We start from the raw sequence: 19,929 nt of genomic DNA, 5'->3' as shown, positions 1-19,929 counted from the left end.
ATTGTTAAACAGGAGCAAATTACTTCATGTAGTATTAACAAAGGAAGGGGATTGTGTCAGTACCCTCGTTTGATCTGAAGCTTTACATCTGAAATTACATGGTTGGCATGGCTTTCACATCAACATTTGCAATGCCATTATCTGGATTTTGTATCAGAGGTTTAATTGCAATGTGCTTTTTCTCTTGACAGCCCAGAGAAGACCAAAAGTCTCATGTTGTCAGAAAACAGTGTTTTTAAGCTTCAAATCATATATGTCTTGGGTAATTAATAAACATGAAAAGGCTGTAGTGTTGCCAGGGTAATTCAATTCTCATAAGAACAGAAAAATGACTTGTGTTATTTACAGACAGGTAATCGTCAGTGGCGCAAATTCCAATAAACCATTGCTATGGATGTGACACTCAAATCATGCTCATTCCTTGTTTATCCATTGTCCTTTGCAACAGAAGATAAGCTATCACCACAAAGCCGTTACACCTCCATTTTCTTTTACTTTGAAAGGTTCTAATTTCACATTGAAGCTTGCCCTTTTCTACACGTTATACTGGCATTCCTACTCACCTCCAATATACCCATCCTGTCGGCACCCTAGTGTTGTCTCAGGTTTGACACTGCCTTAGGAGATTGGGAATCAGCTCTGACGCTAGCAGGCATTCATTAACCAATGAGAGCAAAAATTAATCCAGAGAAATGTGTGATTATGTTAAGTGAAAAGGGTGTGAAAACTGGGTTTTAGGTCACTATTAGTATTAGGTATTCCGATACCTTTTTAAGCCTCCTGTCTCATGATATGGATGTTTGTTTTGGCAACCATATTGCTGTAAGCAGTTCCTGCTCCTATTGCTCATTTTCACCACTACTCCACGCCCTCAGTCATGGGGTACATGAAGTAGTGTTGTCTTGTATGCTGGTACAAGACTTCATTAAGTACATTCTGTGAATTACAGTAGGACATAGATAGGAGAATTTCATGCCAGAATAGAGTTTCGTGCCAGGAAACTCCAATGGCTGTTTTTAAACTAATGTTCTACTATTCAAAAAGAAGAAGCAGGCTGAACAAAGGCAAACAGCTAATTATACAGCACACGTTATTTATCCTTAGGCATTGTTATCCCAGGAGTGAGAATATGGTTTCAGTACTGCTTCAGGTATCAAAGGACTCTTTTCACAGGTGTTAATCTAGCACTCTGTAAAGCTGTAACAGTGACAACTGCCCAGGATCAGCAAGTACAGTGTGTTCTTGTTTATTCTGCTCCTTGTCATGTGCTTCCTGAATCTCTGCTATCAACAGCAAAACGTAAGGAGCACTTAAATCCTGGAGAATTAAGAGGAGGCAGAAAAACCTGTGAGGGTTTAGTAACAGCATACTTTATACTGGAGAACACAATTGTGCACTATGAAAGCTAGTAAATAAATTTTCCTTCAGACGAAGTATACACACAGTGTATCCATATATATGTTCACAAATATATTTTATACATACACACTCAAGTCCTATCTCTCTCCGCCACGTTCTCCATATAAGAACAAAAACAGCTGTTGATGTCACTGATTTACTGAGAAACTTTGTTGCATTTTTAAATCAGAAACCTAAAACCAAAAGTAATTTGAGGCTAATCTAGTAAACTAACAATGCCAGTACTGCATCAGAAGAAACAGCACGTGTAACCTGGTCATATTTCCAAAGGGCCAAGAGAAATTATTAAAGAGAGAGCAAGAACAGGGTCTTGGTACTTCCCAGTGTAACCACAGGGCCCTTATTAACAAGCCCTTTTCAGGGAAATGCTGAAAGAAAGTTGGATAGCAGTGGGTATACACACTCTAATGACTTAAGATCAGTGTTCCTGTGTTGGCAGTTAAATTACATATCTGCACACTGCAATACGTCAGTCATTCAGTGCCCTGATGCCAGTGTAGAAGCATGCAATCATAGCATAGTTAGGGTTGGAAAGGACTTTAAGATCATCTAGTTCCAACTCCCTGCCATGAGCAAGGGCACATCACACTAAACTGTGTCACCCAAGGCTCTGTTCAGCCTGGCCTTGAACACTGCCAGGGATGGAGCATTCACCTCCTTCAACCTGCGGGTCACGCTCCTTTAAATGCAGCCCAGGATATGGATAAATCAGCAGCACCTGAGTTGTCTTCATTTAAGTATGTTTTCACAGAAAAACCTGCATATAATCCCAGCTGCTAGACTTCCCATGACTTTCTTTTTTCCCTGAACTTACACTAGAAACACCTGTTAGTGAAGGAGCTAGCACTATGTCACCCACCTGACTAGCAACTGCTGTTTGGGTGGCAGTTGATGCTTAAATGATAATGCTTACATTTTGTGGGCTGCAGGGTGGCTGGTATCTACAAAGAGATCAGTATCTTCCCTGTATAAACAACCCATGCAAACCCCAAGTGCAGATTAAGAAAGCAGTGACTCTGGTGTAAAATGTGTATTTTCTTCACCAGAGTTCCACTTTAACGTACCACACCTATACGGTTTTCTAAGTACTTCTGTGATACCTGCTACATCTAGTACAACCCTGCAACCAGACTGCTCTATAAAGCCCTTCTTAAACCATCAGGACAAGAGTTTTCAGTTTCCCTTCCCAGTGCAATACCATTTCAGACCATTTCTCTGGAGCTCTCCAACACAAATCACTGGGTGTCTGTGGTGGTGGTTGGGGGGGGTGTCACGATCTACAGAGCCCTTGCACTACTGAGCCACAACTTCCCTTTACAGTCAGCTGCCGGGGTGTCTGAGGGCATCCAGACAGCTGAGAAAACAAGACTTAGCTTGTTGTTGTTGTTTGTTCTTTTTTTTAAGAATCCAGAGACTGCATCTAATGGTTGGAGCAGTGAGAGAGGGGATGTACCACTAGCTGCCATCAATGCTGCCTAGAGGAGTGATGAAGCTGGCATTGACCAACACTCACTGCCTCTGCTTACTGAAGGTGATGCCAGATATTATTCCTTGGATACTCATCAGCATGATACAACATTATAAATACATGGAAACACCAAGTACATGAAAGAACAGACACACATTTAAATATTAGTTCACACGTGTGCCTTTGTGTTAGCATTTAATGGTTTCTTATAAAATTATATATAAATTATATATTTTATATAGTTTTTAGTATGTTTTTTTATATAAACCAATGCCAGCTTGATTTCCTATTACATTTGGAGGAGGACATGGAAAGGAAAGTATGCTAGTTGTATTGTATGTAACAAATACGATAATTCTTAAAGCACTATTTTGGGACTTGTTGCAAACATTGCAGACCACGTTTGCATTATTTCAGAAGTAAAATAAAAGCTAACTACCTAAACCTGGGGGTACCCAAAAGCACAAGAAAACACAGAAACCCCAGCAGTGTATTATAAATGAGCAGATGTTCACCAATTGCTTTGACTGGAAATTAAGTCAGTCTGAACAACCAGCCACAGAGTTGGCCTTGTGACTGCAATCATAAGACGAGGGATCAGAGAACAGGTTGAGGCTGGCAGGCTTCCCACCCAGCTTGCAGTACCCAGCGGGCCTGTGCTGCTGCCTGCCTGCCAGACCAGCACTGCAGGCAGCTGATCCTGGACCCTCTGCAGTGGGAGCTCACCCTTCCATGACAAACCAAGGCAGCTGAAACAGAGATGCTGTTTGAAATGCTGGCTCAAATGTGCCTTTGGGCATTTGTATCAAAAGTCAGTATTTTTATTCTGTTTTCCATGAAACACACACAGAGTTTTATTGTTTGGGTTTGCTTGTATGTTTGTTTTTAGTAAAGACAATTGATATTTCTGGAAAAATCCAGCAAGACTTTTCTTTCTTTGTAAAATGGAAGCGGTATACTTCAGGCTAATTACAGAGAAAGTGCAAGAAAGAGCTCTCAGTACACAGCTTATACTACCCAGTCGAGCCCACTGTGAGAAAAAGGTCATTGGTACCTATGAAACAGAAGTGAGGGATTAACAAGGAGAAAGATCATTAACTCCTTCAAGACATCAGAGACAGAAGTATCTGTTTTCCAGAGATATCCAATGTCCAAATGCGGATAAAGCAGCAGACAAAATGAACACTGAGCTAGAGGATCTGCAGGCAGTTACCCAAAGGTACAGAACAGTCCCTACCGTTCAGGCTTCATGTCATCATGGGCAATATTCACAAACTCCAGGCACTGGTGCTGAAAACACTTTCAGGTTGTGTTCCTAGCTTTCTGCAAATACAGATGTGGTTTCAGTAAACAAAAATAAAAACCTCAAAACAAGCATGTGATCTGATTCCACTGAACCGATTTTAATACTGCATGGAGATAGGTGACAGACACGCTTTCCCCCTGAGATCTGCCTGGGGTGGGGACTGCTCTCACCCAGTGCAATGATTTACATCACGGATTTACAGGATCCTGTTCATTAAGAGCCCTGCAAGTTTCTGGCAGTGGATTTGCTGCTCCGGCCACTCTGACCAGTGAAGGGAATTTGGTAAGCCAGCTTGGAGAGGGTGTTGGCCAGGAAAGCTATGTACTCACACACTGATAAACACAGTTTGGCCTAAGTATTCTTGTCAGCTGCTGAGCAGATCACCCAGGGCATATTTTATCACTTTTGAAGGGACTGCTCCACAGACGAGGTAATACACCCGCTTGATTACCCGCTCAGCTGTGCTGGTGCTGAATGTGCAAGGCCAGCCTAATCCCAGCCCGGGGGACAACTGTTTGCGATGTCTCATCGATTCAGCATTGCACTCAGTTGCACTGTCAGCACGTGCCCAGGAACTAAAGAAGTCGACTTCTCCCCACGCCCAGCTGCAGCACTGGCCTAGGGATCACATGCTGAGAAAAGCACTGCTCTGAGACAGCAGTGTGCCCTGCACCTACCTACCGGGTGACGCACTATCTGTGTTCTGCCCTTTTGATTGCCTGGTTTCCTGTTTTGTTCCACACGAACAATTTTCTCCCTCGGTGTGATTTGCTATTCCAAAACAGGAAAAGACACTCAAATGAAAGCAGGAAAGATAAAGGGAAGGGAAAGAGCCATGCAGGCAAAGGTACATCTGGAATTTAAACTCATGAAAAGAACAAGAATGGGGATGTTTACTTTTTAGCTGTGTTGAGCCTACACGGGGAGAAAACAAAGCCAAAGAAAGGTAGCCTTCACCCAGATATATGTGGACAGCTGTTAATCAGCTGCACAGCCTCTGCCAGGCAGCCTCACTGCTTTTGGCCTTTTTAACTCTCCCACTCCTCAGCAAATGTGCCAGTTTAGATTAAAAACTTGCTGGGAAGAGAGGTTCTCTTCCTTTTTTGTTTTGCAGACTACCTAATAAAATGGGACTATGAATTTTGTTTAAATGTCTGGAAAGAGTGCAGCTGAAGTAACACTTCAAAACAGTTCCTGATGGGCTTCTTGTGACAACAGTTTTGCTTCTGAAATGCTCTGCTATATTGTGAGAGGAATGTGATCAAAACTCGTAATAGCACCGAATCAGAAAATACGGGTCCCCTCCAATTCCTCCTGCGACTAGTGAGAAACTAATAGTCAAATGGCAGCAGTATTTACCCGTAATCTTTGCACAAGGCATAATAATTTCTCTATAAACACAGAAGTTTATTTCAACTACAGGCAATTATTATCATAGATCTCCAAAAGCCAATGCAGTTTCACATCACAGCTGATACTTTCAGTATGTATTTCCTAGTCAAAAAACCCACCCTGCTGTTAGCCAGTGCTTCATGCTCGTATGAGGAAAGCCAACTGCAATACTAGTAAACATGGCTGAGCAGAAGGAATGTTAAGAGGGATATAGAGAAGAACCTGCATTCACAATTCTTGCATTGCTGTGGCATAATTGTAAAAGACTGTGGTATGTGCTTGGCCATACACGTATCTAGCATAACTGGGCACCTGCAAAAACAGCAATGGACCGTTTCAAGAGCTCTGTGGGCAGCCCTGTCTACGTTTTTTTTTTGTGACTTGTCACCAGTCTCATAAATTGATATATTAGAGATACATCTAGAGATTCTGACTCCTTTTTAAGTGTGAAAAACCACCTGTGGTTTTTCAGATTTTGCCATTAGGGTTACATGGGATGAGAGAGCTTCAGTGGGTCCTCGGTGGCACTCCAGGAGAGTGCATTTAAACCACCTGGAGGAAGACACATTAACACAGATGAAGAACTTACTTTGAAATCAGAAGTTAAACCCTGATGAATGTCCAAAGCAGATCAGATGTCACAAAGCATATGGGTGACCTTTACCAGGCTGGAAAATCATATCTTTCCTTGCTCACATCTCAACCCAACCACAGTCTTGCCCTGGAAGCCCTCACAAAGCCAGTTCTACCCAGAACTGTCTTCTGAAGGTGGCCTGGGAGAGGAGCTCACTCTCTGACTTTGCTCCATCTTTGACCCTTTCTTTTGAAACCAGAAGAGCTGCCGAAAGAAGGTAAAGTAGCAGGTATCAGAGCTGCAGCAGCACACCTACCAACACACATTATTTCTAAAACATGTATTTCCCAGCACCACTTTGTTGAGACAGGCTTTCAGGGTTTGCTCAGAAGTAGGTTTTGCATCTCCTGAAGGAGGTGGGAAGTCTAATTCAACAAAGCAAGGAAGAAGCATTTTAAAAAGAACACAGTATGTATATATAAATACCTGTCTTCATGATTTCCTTGCCCCTTTACTCACAAAGGTTAGTGGTGGCTCTTTAACACACTAGCACAATGGAAACAAAAACTGACACATAAATAAAATTTTAAGACCACTGGAAAATGTACAATCATGCAACATAGCATGCAAAAAAAGCAAGCAAGCAAGCAGGCAAGTTCTCTGTGAACACAAGTGAAGGTGGTTTCTACTGAGGACCCCAGTATATCTAATCAATCCATGGATCAGGTCTCCAGCATATGGAGTTTCCTCCTCAAAGTTAGTTTCAGGTTGGGCTCCTTGCCGGTTTTCAGATGAGCCTTGTTGAGCATCACCTAGGTTCAGCTTTGGAATTGAACCTTTGTGAATGAAATTTTGTGTCTGATTATATCCTTTCTTCCAAATGCTTTAGGTGCCCCTGCAATTAAATTAAATTTCACCAATGATTTGATAATCCCCTGCAGAAGAGAAGGCTCCAGGGAGACCTATAAGAAATCTGGAGATAGACTTTTTACAAGGGCAGGTAGGAATGGCTTTAAACTGGAAGAGGGTAGATTTAAATTAGATATTAGGAGAAGTTCTTTACTATGAGACTGGTGCAACACTGGCACAGGTTGCCCAGAGAAGCTGTAGATGCCCCATCCCTGGAAGTGTTGAAGGTCAGGTTGGATAGGGCTTTGAGCAACCTCGTCTAGTGGAAGGTGTCCCTGCCTGTGGCATGGGGGTTAGAACTAGACATTTCAGGCCCCTTCTAACCCAAACCATTCTGTGGTTCTATGATAAAGCTTCATCTTGAACAATTCTTTCTACAAAACAGTGCATTAGATAAGTCAGCACTTCCTGCTATGACTTCCCAACAAAATGAGGGAAAAGTACTGGGACAGACTGCAACTAAAATTAGGCTCTCAATCTATCGTACACCTTTAAAGTGCAAAAAAGAGCTAGGAAGCAGAAGCATCAACTTATGTTATCACAGATATCCAAGTATACTCAATTCCTTGGTTAATAGCCAAAAACTGAAGTTAATCTCAAATATGTAAAAACTGACTAAGCGTAAGAGATACATGGCGGGAGTTTTTATTTGTTTGATGAGATTAATTAAAAACCAAATACTGTTTAACTGATGCTCAGAAGGTAGAGTTTTTGTAGTTTTATTTGGTTTTAGTGGATATTCCTATTTTCCTATACCTCTGGTTGCCTCAAAATGATGGGTTTGCTGAGTGTCCTTATCCAGATCACCAGTTAATCATTCACTATAGCAGAACTTCACTGATACAACTCATCACATTTGGCTTTCCTATAAGGTTTCAACAGTGTGAGATGACAAATATTTTGTCGCTGTAGCCCTTTAAAGTATTTTGAAAATTACTTTTATGTATGGATTGTGTAGGGGGATAATTAGCTTAATTGTTCCACTGATAATGTTAAGAAATTGCTGTTAACATCAGCAAAGATGAAAAACCATGCACATTAAAAAGAAAAAACCACCCCCCCTAAAACAAAATGAAAAACAACCCCCCCAGAAAAACAAAAACAACAAAAAAATCCATTCTACTTATCAGTCACAGGTAGAATGAAAAAAAAGGCCATTTTTGAAGGGAAAATAAAGCTTCCAATGACAGTTAAATTAATTTCTTACTGCAGTTCAAAGAACAGACACTTCATGTGTGAGCTGAATAATTTCTTTTCATGGTTCTTGCTCCAAGAGTACTTGCCTTTAGAAACTCATGACCAGCTATTGATGAATAGTCCTTCATCAAGCAGATCAGGGAAACTTACGATACCTTTAAGTCAAGCACAGTCTAAGAAGCACATGAAACAAAAAGCAAGGTCTTTTTTCTTCCCAAATTTAAAAAAAACAGGAAAGCAAGCAAGGAATGCACTGCTGTATCACTATACAGAATTGCCATCTACCATGCATGTAACACAGTTTTAGATATGTGTAAGACCCCATTAGCAACAATAGCTGTAATAAGCAGGGCCCAAACACAGCAGTCCAGATAGGATGTTTTACTGGTAATACCAGTGCATTAGTACCCTTCTAAATAAAACATCTTGTAAGAAATGCAACTTCAGCTATCAGCAGAAATATAAAACCAAAGAGAATGTGGAAAGAAAAATAGTGGCACACAGCCAGAGAGCTATAATTACTCACAGCTTTTCTGGGAAGAACTCAGAAACTTCTCTGTGCATGCATAATGTATATTTGCTGTATCTTCAGAAAGGACCAACTTTTGATGAGTGATGACACTTTGCTCAACAGAATATACCATTATGGAATCATTTGCTATTTTGTAATAGTATTTCTGAAGTAAATGAAACAGCTCTACAGAAGATACGGCCACTGCAGTGGAATTGTGAAAACAGATTTAATGTAATTCTTTAAGTGTCACAGATTTTAAGTTTCTACCACTTTGCCTACTTCCAACTTACACAAAATTTTACTGTTTTAGTGTCATGTAAGGCAACAGTGGGTGAAGCTGTTTATTCAGTTATCTGCATTGATTATTCCACTCAGAGAGGATGTTCAGCCAGAACCATCAGCAAGTTTTAATGCATACAAATAGTAGCGTTATTACATTTTACTTAAAAAAAAAAATCAGAGGCTGATGAGTCTTTTGTGAGCTACATTCCTATTCATGTGCATATACTTTGGGAAGTTATGTCCTTTTCCCATCTGTTCATAAATACCTTGTTTTCACAGCAAGTTTTATTAACCCTGGCTTTTGTAACCAAACACTTCTGCCTGCTGCCCATTATTTTACAGCAGTTCAAGTTTTAGCAGGCTTTGTACTAGTCTCACCCTACAGTGGATATTTTCAGTGTCTTGTTTTAATCAGTATAGAAAACCAGCAGCATTTCAAGTATTACTAACCTCACAGTAACATTGGCTTCCAGGTCTCTGCCAAGCCCCAGGTCTGGGGCAGCAAGAATGAAAACCAGCTACATAAGCTGATACAGTCCAGGACTGGCAGCATTTTCATCTTTCCTCCCATTTTGAATGTGTATACCACTGCTACTTCTTTCTGAACGTAAGCCTTTACAGGACTACCAGTTGAGCTCCAAATTAATTTCCTCCATAGGTTCTGCCAGGCAGTATGGATGCTCTCCATAACAGGCTTAGCAAGACAACTTAATAGCTAAATTCTAACCGGTATTTCAGCTCTGTGGCTTCTTAAATTGTTACTAGGCTGAGGGAGGTTCTTCCTAAAAAAAATGTAATAAAATCTCCTAGGCAGATTCCAGGTGAAGGAATTAATCCATGAACAGCACACAGCACAACTGAGCATGAGTAAGTTTTGATTATTCCAAATAACTCATCTTGGTTTTATTTCAAGCAGTAATTATGAAATACAAGCTCAAGGCTAATTTTATCAACAAAGCTATTCAGCTTCTGTAACTTGCAGTCCAAGTGTTCCCTTGGACTTTCAGGAAAGATACTGTACTTAAAAAGAAACAACACATCCATAAAGTCTGAACTGGTACTGGTTAATCTGCAGGACTAGGCTCCTTCCCCTCCAGCCCAAGTATGAGAGGAGGTGAAAACAATACAAGTCTTCCCCCCAGCTGTTTTTGGTGTTACCAATTCACCCTCCTCTTCAGAAACTACTGTTACCAAAACCACATCTAAGTAAGAGTATGTAACAGTAATCACATTTCAGCAGCAGATATTTGCAGAGGAAAAATGGCCTTTCAGAGAGAAGATATAGGGCACCGTGTAAATCATCATAGTTCAGCCAGCCACTGAATATCCAAGGACTGAGAGTAGCCCAACTTCACTTTCCATAGGAACTAAATTCTTGCCACTTCCCCTCACCCCTGAACTTCTTTTCCTAGATAATGGTGGTGTACACGCAGAATATGTAGGACAATAAACACTATCTCAAGAACCAAGCTTTCTCTCTGAATAGCCCAGGTGCTTTGGGAGTTCCTGCTATATTCAACAGTACTCAAAGGAGACAACTACTCTAACATAAGTGTAGTACGTTGAGGTGGCATAAGAAAACATTGTTGAAAAATGTCTGTCACAAATACTACAGTTTATAACAGCTATTAACCATTCCCAGACAGATAGGGTTGTGTTTTAGTAACTGATGAAGAGGCACGAATACCAACTTCAGCTAGTTGTACAATTTAGAACGCCCGTTTGGTAGAGTCTCAAGTGGAAAAAACACATATCAAACAGCCAAGTCATCTGTACACTCTGGAAATTAAGGATTTATTTATAAAGTAAACCTTTGGACATAGTGTAATTTTTTTTTAGAAAAAAAAAAAAGGAAAAATACAAAGAAGAATCTATTAGATTAACCAGTCAAGCCAGCAATATTACAAGCTGTTTACATACCAACATTTACATTCATTTAAAACAAGTGGCCTGTCACCAACTTGTAAGACATACTTAAAAAGTTAAAAAAAAAAAAAGTAAATCAAGTTGACTTTTGAAGGATACAAGTCTACCACATGTAAACCAAACATGGGTTTGGTCAGTTTAAAATCCCCTCTTGCACTGAAATGTTCAGTCTTCAAATTATACAAGTGGATAGCTAGCAGCTGTTGCTATTCCACAGTGGTTCTTCTTGTCCTTGGCCATGTAGATATATCCTTTGTCACCCCACTTCTCACCCCAGCTGAAAACAGAAATAAAAGGTTTATTTTCATACTCACAAGAGACTTTACCCTTCCCCCACCCCCTCCCCCGTATTTAAATTGAAAACTGCTACCTTCCATTTGTGGAGGAAAAATCAAGATAGCTGCAGCCAAACTAAAGTGCTTTCCATCAATTAAATGCATGTTGCAGAAGATGCACCCCAAGCTCACAGAAGGGTGAGCCATCCTCTCATGAGGTGGAGACCTCAACATGCAATCCTCTATTACAGGTGCCTGAACCTCAGACACTGCCCCCAGTCAACTTTAAGGGAAGACCAAGACTACAAGCAGCATTTGAGGGTGGTGCCCCATTATTGCTGAGAACATGAGACAAGCTCATGTGACATGCCCTTCAGCTTTAATTTATTCTCTCCAACCTAGGAGGTAACTCCCTCTTAAAGTTCAAGTGTTACCCTATTTCACACAGTGAGCAGTGCTGTGCTTCCAAAAAATCCATTATACCCTCACAAACTTGCTTTCCTCTGCTCCACCACTTTAACATTTACTAGCTTTATAGGCTGCTGCACTACTGAGCTCCCTTGAATTAACTGAAAAAGCAGAAGAATGAATTTGCTGCTTTGATTCTACTTTAATAGGCTGCCAGCAGTATAAGCTGTGTTTAAGTTCTGCATACAATATAACCTGGAAACTGTTCCCATATTTTTCATGCAGTTCTTAATTGCTGTTGTCTTTCCATCCATGCATTAAAAGTGACAAACTACCTTCCCTTCCCCACTATCCCCAGAGAGTACAAAGCATAGACAGCAATCTGACCTGTTCTTGACAATCCAGTACTTCTTCCCATCTACATCTTCCCCCTCAAAGCCATAACCTACAACCAGAACACCATGGTCCAGGTCTTCACTGCTGCAGTCTGGTTCATAGTAGATACCTGCAGAGACGTAAGCATACATGTGAACAAAGCTCATCTGCAAGAAGCAATTCTCCCTGACCAGAAGTTCTGCATATTTCAAATTAAATGATGCACAGCCTCTTGAAGGAGTTATAAGTGAAGCATATCACAGCAGACACTGAAGGACAAGTACACAGATATGTAAGAGAAATGTGAAATGTGGAGAACCTGGAGTAGAATTCAAATAACTCCTGATAATGTCAGCATCATAACTGTGGGGGTTTTCCCCTATTAAACTGAAGGGTAATGAATACCAAGTATTTAAAAAATACTAAAGGGAAAAAAAAAAAAAGCAAAGTTCTGTGCATGCAAGTTGCTAACAAATCCCCACCTGATTGATAAAACTGGAATGAAGAATGGCCTGCATCAATAGCAACAGACACTGGACCTACAGCTGCTACTGCTTTCATGAGAGCTCTTTCATGTCCTTGAGGGATGTCAACAAAGCCAGTGTCATTAGCAGCATTGTACTCTGCCTTGTAGCGACAGTCTTCATCATCCTAAATAAAAAGAAAGCCCGAGTTACATAGTCAGCCTCTTAACACACAGGTGAGCACATGAACTTCCAGACATCCTGTGACTTTCTTGCCTTGAAAACAAGGCACTAAAGAGGATCCAAAGGCTTCAGCAATGTTTTGAAAGAGCAGAAGAACACAGAAGGGGCTTTTGAGTTTCTCAAAGTCACAGAAAAAGCACAGGGAAGTGGAACCCAAAAGGAAAACTTCACCAGTATGCAAAGGACCATCATACCCTGGAATCCTGCCTTTTTTGGTGAGCAGGACAAATGTCTTTTCGGGAGGAAAGAAGCCCAGATTGCATTAATGGGCAATGCAAGAGAGCCAAGTATTCGTTAATTACTAAGCAATGCAGAAACTGCTCATTGAGCGAGCACTTAAAATATACAATTTTAGCCTGTCATACCTTGAAGAACAGTACAGAATGATTTGGAAGTTAGTCATTTTTATCATATGACCTAACATACAAGTACTTTTGTTACTTTTTTCCAATAAAGAATGAAGCCAAACTGTCAGTGTCACAGTCATTTACCTGCGGAGAGAGGCCTAGTTGGGAAGTTAGGTCATGTGAAATTTAAACAGACTGGAGGAAGCACACCCCTTCCTCACTTGTGGGGCAACTTAAGTACTAAAGTTGCATCCCTGAACTAAAGGGACACAGAATACACCTCAGTTGTTTACATTTTATACTCAGCAAGTTAGGCACTTCCTATTATCCGCTGAGATCTCTGTACGAGCCAAGACTACAGAAAAAGCTGAGATTACAGGGATGCAGATGAAGGGGAACCAAATCCAGTTTTTTTTCCCTGTTCCTCACAGCAAATGGGATTGCTATTCCACATTCAGTCAACACTAAACTGAATGGAAAGGTACTCTGCAGTGAGCAAAACTCCAAGTAGTCAAAAGGTTAAACCATGGGCCCTCAAGTGATACAATTTCCCACTGTGCTTTTATCCTCTCATGTCCGTTTAACTTTTGATAGAGATTTTAGAAGTCTCCCCATTATATGCATTTTTGCACATTTAGTCTAGTGGCACTGCCAACAACTATTGTTGAAAAAAAAAAAAAACCCAAAAAAAACCACTAGCTCCAAGAATTAGTTTGTCTATGGGCAGCAACTGCATAATAGCTCAGTTACAGGAAGCTGAATTGCACCCCTACAACTACGCAGCATTGTTGACAAGCACTGGGTCCTGGTCTGGTGGGTCAACCAAGATAAGGAATGACATCTGACAGGAGGGCAGCAATGAGGGAGAGCAGTAATAGTATTTCCCTTAGTTTTTCCAACTGGTCTAGTAAGACTTTGACCTCAAAGAGCAGTGCAGTACATGATTCCTCCTGGGGCTAGCAGTCTAGTTTTCTTAGGAAATATGCAACAGAAAGAACAGATGTACCTGTTGCTACATAGACATTTTCCTTTCTAGATATGAGTTTCCCCAACACTGTTTGTCCATATATGTGACACCTGCAATACAAGTTCAGCTATTACACTTACCTTTGCAGTGTATGGGTAGGATTCCTCTGAATCAATTCCCCCATTATCCTGCACATACTGGAAAGCCTGATCCATAAGACCACCATTGCATCCTTGATTCCCCTCAGGGCGAGAACAGTCCACCAGATTCTGCTCACTCAGTGAAACAAGCTTGCCAGTTTTCCTGAAGTGCTGCCCTTCAAGAGCTCCTGTTGTGCTGAAAGCCCAGCAAGAGCCACACTGACCCTGAGGCACAAACGGAAGTCACAAGTTACAAGTCTGGACAGATTAGGCAATCACAGTTCCCTTATCACTGATCTAAGCACAAGAAAGCCCAACACAAAAGCCACAAGGCTAACTTCAGATTTACATTACTAGCATGTGCAAATTAAGATATTACAGGCCTTTTTGGTTCTTAAAGATTTAACACAGAATCCATAAAATATCCTAAAGGGGTGCAACAATTTTATCAAAATGGCACTCAATTTAGTAAGCTTGCAGTAGGCTTCATTAAAGAAGCCCATAGTTTTCCCTCTATGGAAGTGGACATAGCATTCAGGAAGCCAGACCTGTACCTAGCTAGAAACTCCCACTGGAGAATACCTGGTCTTTAACTGGAGTTACATATCCCTTCTCTCTCCAGTCTACTGATCGTGGCACTTCCAGGAAGCTGGGCTCAAGGAACTGGGATCCTCTGTATTTCCTTTCTGACTTCTTGTGTATATACCCATTCATCAGCTGTCTGAATTCCTCAGTTGTCTGAAGAAAATATAAGACATGGAGTCATCATCTACCACACACCGCTGTTTTGAACTGTGTTTCATGCCTCTGTACGTACCATGTCACCAAACTGATTCATTCCCAATTTGTAGCTGTATTTTCCTAATGTGTGATCCAGATTATGGAGTTCAATCATTTTCAGATTCTTCTCCCACACCACTCTTCTCCAGCTTTCCTCTCTCTAAGGGGCCAGAAAACAACATACTTCAAGGAGGCAGTTCAAATAAAGTTCACTTGCACAAGAGTTATGTGCTTTGTAGATTAGCTGAATCAGAAGTGTGAATGCTGTTTGAGATGGTCTTTTTTGCCACCCTCGTAATAAAAACAAAGAGTACAATACAGCTGAGTCGGTGCACAGAGGACAGGGACCTAGGAAAAACAGGATTATCCTTCCCAAGTGCAGACCATAGTCAGTGTAGAAACAAAGACATGACTCAGCTGGCAGGGGCCTGCTGAATGCGCTCAGAGCTTGCCGAGGAGAGCACGTATGCCCGGCGCTCACCTCATGGTAGTCCTTGTTGTGCCACGACTTCCACAGCTGCCAGTGGCTGTCGAGCTCGGAGTCAGCTCTCGGAGCGCCGAAGGCCAACCCCAGGCAGAGGCAGAGCGTGGTCAGACACAGATTCATGATGGCAGATCTGCAGGGAACGGAGGAACAGCGGTCAAACGGAGCAACGCGCCGGAGAGCCGCCCCTGACTTTAGAGCCCTAAGCAGCGAGGGGGATGCCCGACCCGAAACGAGCCTGTTGGCGAATCCCCCATCCCTGCATTAAGCTGTTCACTCACAGGACAGAGGAGCAAACCACGTCCTCCAAGCTCCCCGGGCCCAGCCCGCTAAGAAGCTGGTCGCCCCGGGCCCCGTTGAGCCCCCCTTCGGAGGCCCCACGATCTGAGCCGGCCTCTGCCCGCTCCCCCCTGCGGGCTGGGCCCTCGGCCGCGGCTGTAAACAAGCTCGGGCGGCGGGGCTGGAATGGCGGCCCGATCCCGGCAGAAGCCGCTCCGCCGCAGCACAGGGGCCAACGCCCGCTCGGACCCGAAGCCCCAACTCAGGCCGGCTCACCTCGCCAATGACGAACACCCGCTGGCTCACCTCTCCAGCTCAACAACGACAACTCACCGCGGCCCTACTTATAGTCACCGCGGCCGTGTCCGCCCCGCCGCTCCCATTGGCAGTCGCGCCGGGCCTCGTTTCGCTGGGCCGCGCCTCCTGCCGGGACCTGGGCGGTGGCAGGCGAAGGTTAGGGGGGGTTTAGCGTGGCTTCCCCGCTCTAGCCGAGGGGATCTGCCCCGCCGAAGGGCACCGGTGTCCGGAGCTGCTGGAGGTGATGTGGGGCTGCCGTGAGGGCATCCCGCACCGCCAAGGGAGCCGTTACATTGTGCAGTGTTTGTCTAAATACTTATGAGGGGTTCAGGCAGGCTGGAGAGAGTGCCAGTACAATATAACCTGGGGAGACTTCAGGGTGGCAACTTTGACTAAAGAAAAGCAAAATCTGGAGAAAAAGGACAAAAATGAAGGTTGCAGACCAGTTGAGGATGGCTCTTGCTCTCTGGTCAGCCTGCCTGGTCTGCCAAAAGCGGTGGTCTGTGGTCCTGGGGATCCCAGGGTCCTGCCAGAGGCCAAGCAGGCTGATGTGCTTGCAATGAGTCTGGTAAGAGTTGGGCATTTTACCACCAGTGTGGCTGGTGTTTATATGCATAGTGTCCAGCTCCTGGAAAGCAATACAGCACTGAGAGTTGCAGCACAGATGAAATACAGAAAGATTTACAGGGTCTTGGCCTACGTTAAGCCAGGAGTAGATAGACTTGGATTTTTATCGGGGAACTTGCCTATTACAGTGGAGTAACTGCAAGAGCTATGCAGGGTTCCCCCTTACACTCTCGTAAAGCTGCATTTAGCTCATAGACTTGAAAGGATGTATTTAGAGTAAAAAACAGGGTTTGTAGACTATTGCGCAACAGCAAAAAGGAAGAAATCATATGATGTGTTCTTCTCCCTTTTTTGATGCCTTAAGGCAGTGTGTCGTGAAAATAAGCAATACAAGTTTTATTACCCTGGTTATGCTGGGAGCAGTCTCTGGCTCAGGGAAGCCCTACAAAGCCAAATATACGAAGAGAAGTTGGGTTGTTTTTTTTTTTTTGTCTTTGCAAAGTATTTGTGTGAGTCTCCTGACACTGAACTAGTGCACTGGTTCCACAAAAATACAGCCAACAATGGATCTCCTTGATTAGTGAGTAGTCATACGCAAGCATTGTAAAGCCTCCAAGAAAAGAAGATAATTTAGAGCTGAACCACTTACTTGGGTCAAAGCTCGCATATGAACAGTGAGGACTGGTTTATCAGGATCTTTTACATGTGCAGCCATACCACTTTGAGCAGGGATGTAAAATGTAGAAGAGACCTCTTCAAAATAGGGCTGCAGCAAATGTACACTGAGTACATTACAATTGCTAGGGATTATTTGCACTCCATTTTAATATTTACTTGCTTTGCAAAGCTGTGTTATCAATTTTCTAATGATCTTTGTGGCTGAAATTTCTGAAAGTTCTTGTTTTGCCTAATGTTGTTATATGGCTAGTAGCAGACTGACCATACAGAGACTCTGCAAACATCTTCTGAAGCAAGGAAGAGTGTGACGTACACTGCAACAACCAACACTGCACACTGGCACACATTAGAAGAATTAGAGTGTAGGTCTGAAAAATTAAGCTACATATACTTGTTCTTTCTATTCAATCACTTGTATTTCCAGTTGTCAACAGTTTCAAGACCAGCCTTTTCTAAGGAAAATGGCCCATTTCCTTACTTGTGAGGGAAAATGAAAATGCATGCATTGATTAAGACTATCATTTGTGCCTTCCCAGCATGAAACTTTTCACTACTTAACCAGTCCTCATGTAAATACCTTAGGAGAGTTAGATGAATTTCATATAATTTGGCTAATTCATAGTTAGGCTTTTGTGTTGGGGTTTTTTTGGATTTTTTGTTGTTGTTGTTGTTAGTTGGTTCATTTGGGTTTTGTGGCTTTTGTTTAGGTTTTTTTTTTTTTGTTCCTTTTTGGTTTTGTTTTTAATTTGTGTAGGATTTGAGAAGTTTTTATTTAATAGCTTTTTACTGATATTTTCTATGCAGTGGGACTTCTTAGTCCTATTTGGGTTAGCTTTGTTTCTGCAGTTGTATCTGATATCAACTGAACATTGAAAGGCTACAGTTCTCAATGAGCTATGGACAAGGACTTCTCTCCTAAAAGGGCAAGATGGTTAGCTAGCATGACGGAGGTAAGGTCAAAATTACAGAGTCTTTCACCATAAATCCCATGTCTGCTGCTCTGTAATGCACCCTGAGATGCACCAAACCAATGCTTTTCTAGATGGTGTGAGGTTTTGTCTCTTTGGGGAGGTTACCATGTAGTCAGCTAGCATGTGATACCACTGTGTTACCTCTCCTCATGAATACTCTTGTGCACGTACACACACACAACTGCCAGGTACCATTTTTACTATAAAGATAACTTCACCCTACAATTTTTTTTTTTATTATAGTGGATAGAATTTATTGAAATTCTTGGAGGAGACAGGAATACTTTCACCTTCAGCACATTGACTTTGGCTTGCACTCAGTCATAACTGTTGTGTGGACGTACCAGTTCTCCAGGTATTTTTGGAAGGGAGCCTGGGAGCTCAGGTGCAGAAACATAGGCATATGCAAGGGAAATCTGTACTGCAACAGCTGTGGTCAGAACCTGGTCATCACAAGATTGCCATTTAGAGACCTGTGATAGAAAGCTAGCCTAGGACTACCTCTAACTCCTGTCTCCTATATAAACTTTTCCTCTCTGTGAACCGTTTATATTGTCATCAATGTGAAGACTGCCAGCCATGCTGCAGAGACTGTTCATGACATCAGTCAAGGTAAAAAAGTCATATGACACAGCACTGTTCCTGCTGCTTCAGTCTGTGCATTGTGATGTGTTTGCATGCCAAACTGCAAATGCAGTGTAGTCTGCTGAAGTCTGTTGAAGACACCTCTGTGAGGGCTAGCAGCCATGATGTGATCTGGTGGCAAAACACTCCTTTCACATTAGCAGACTGAAGCTGTGGAATGAAGAGCTTCTTCAGTTCCTCTTGAAAGCTCAGCTGTTCATCCAGTCCAGAGGAGGTCTGCGTAGCCATGCTAATCACAATAGTCACAGTCCTTTCTGCAATAACCTGAAGAGCAAAACTTGGAAGAAAGAAAACCCTTTTCCATTAATTTAAATCTCTCCTGCTTGGAGGGTAACTTTCCAAATAGCTTTGAAAAAACAGCTTTTGAGGAACTCCATATGTGCAGAACTCCAACTCTTTTGTCAAAGCCATACCACACTTCTAAGATACAGGAATAACATGTCATGTTTCCATTGCAACAGCTTCAGGATTGCTAACCTCCCTGTAGCTGCCTGATCCTGCAAAGTACCAGATGACAGAGGCCATGCATTTCTCAATATTCCCAAGAATGTGCACAGCACTGTGTTGCTTCTGCACTTGGCGGGTGGTCTCAGCATGGATCTCCAGGGAAGCATCTCATCAACGTGAAACTCAGCTGTCACTGCACATTTCAGGTGTGCAGCACAATCCTCCCCCTCTGGAACCACTCTGTGGTTTCTGAACTTGTTTTGTACTTCTAAATATTTTTTCTTTTTTCTTCTCCTGGTAAAAGTAGTGCAGGGGAAAGAGCCAAGGTCAACCTCTATTTGCCAGAAAAAGACCCAAAAATCAGAACAGCAAAGCTCCTTTGTCATGGTAGTTGACTTACAAAGCTACAGTAGGCTGCCAGTGTATCACAAACATCTGTGCAATTTAAACAGAATAAGCTAATGTCACACTTCACCATGACACGAATGCGTGCAGGGGCAACTCCAATACACCAGCAATTGCAAGGTAACTCATGTACCATGATCATTACTGAAGTAAAAACAAGTGGTTTGTTT

At 42.3% G+C, this 19,929-nt stretch overlaps 1 protein-coding gene across 1 annotated transcript; it reads right to left on the bottom strand.

Annotated features, from left to right (window-relative positions):
- Positions 1 to 10,839: 10,839 nt before the first annotated feature.
- CTSL (cathepsin L) lies at positions 10,840 to 16,113 on the bottom strand. Its single transcript, XM_005154924.3, has 8 exons — positions 16,026 to 16,113; positions 15,468 to 15,603; positions 15,024 to 15,146; positions 14,789 to 14,944; positions 14,207 to 14,431; positions 12,528 to 12,696; positions 12,058 to 12,175; positions 10,840 to 11,264 (listed from the first exon to the last, which is right to left on the bottom strand). The coding sequence occupies exons 2-8, from the start codon at positions 15,591 to 15,593 to the stop codon at positions 11,165 to 11,167; spliced, it is 1,017 nt and encodes a 338-aa protein (XP_005154981.1). The 5' UTR covers positions 15,594 to 15,603; positions 16,026 to 16,113; the 3' UTR covers positions 10,840 to 11,164.
- Positions 16,114 to 19,929: the final 3,816 nt, after the last annotated feature.

Source organism: Melopsittacus undulatus, chromosome Z (genome assembly GCF_012275295.1).
Source record: "Melopsittacus undulatus isolate bMelUnd1 chromosome Z, bMelUnd1.mat.Z, whole genome shotgun sequence".
Lineage (NCBI taxonomy): Eukaryota > Metazoa > Chordata > Aves > Psittaciformes > Psittaculidae > Melopsittacus > Melopsittacus undulatus.
This window is presented reverse-complemented; position numbering and strand designations above follow the sequence as displayed.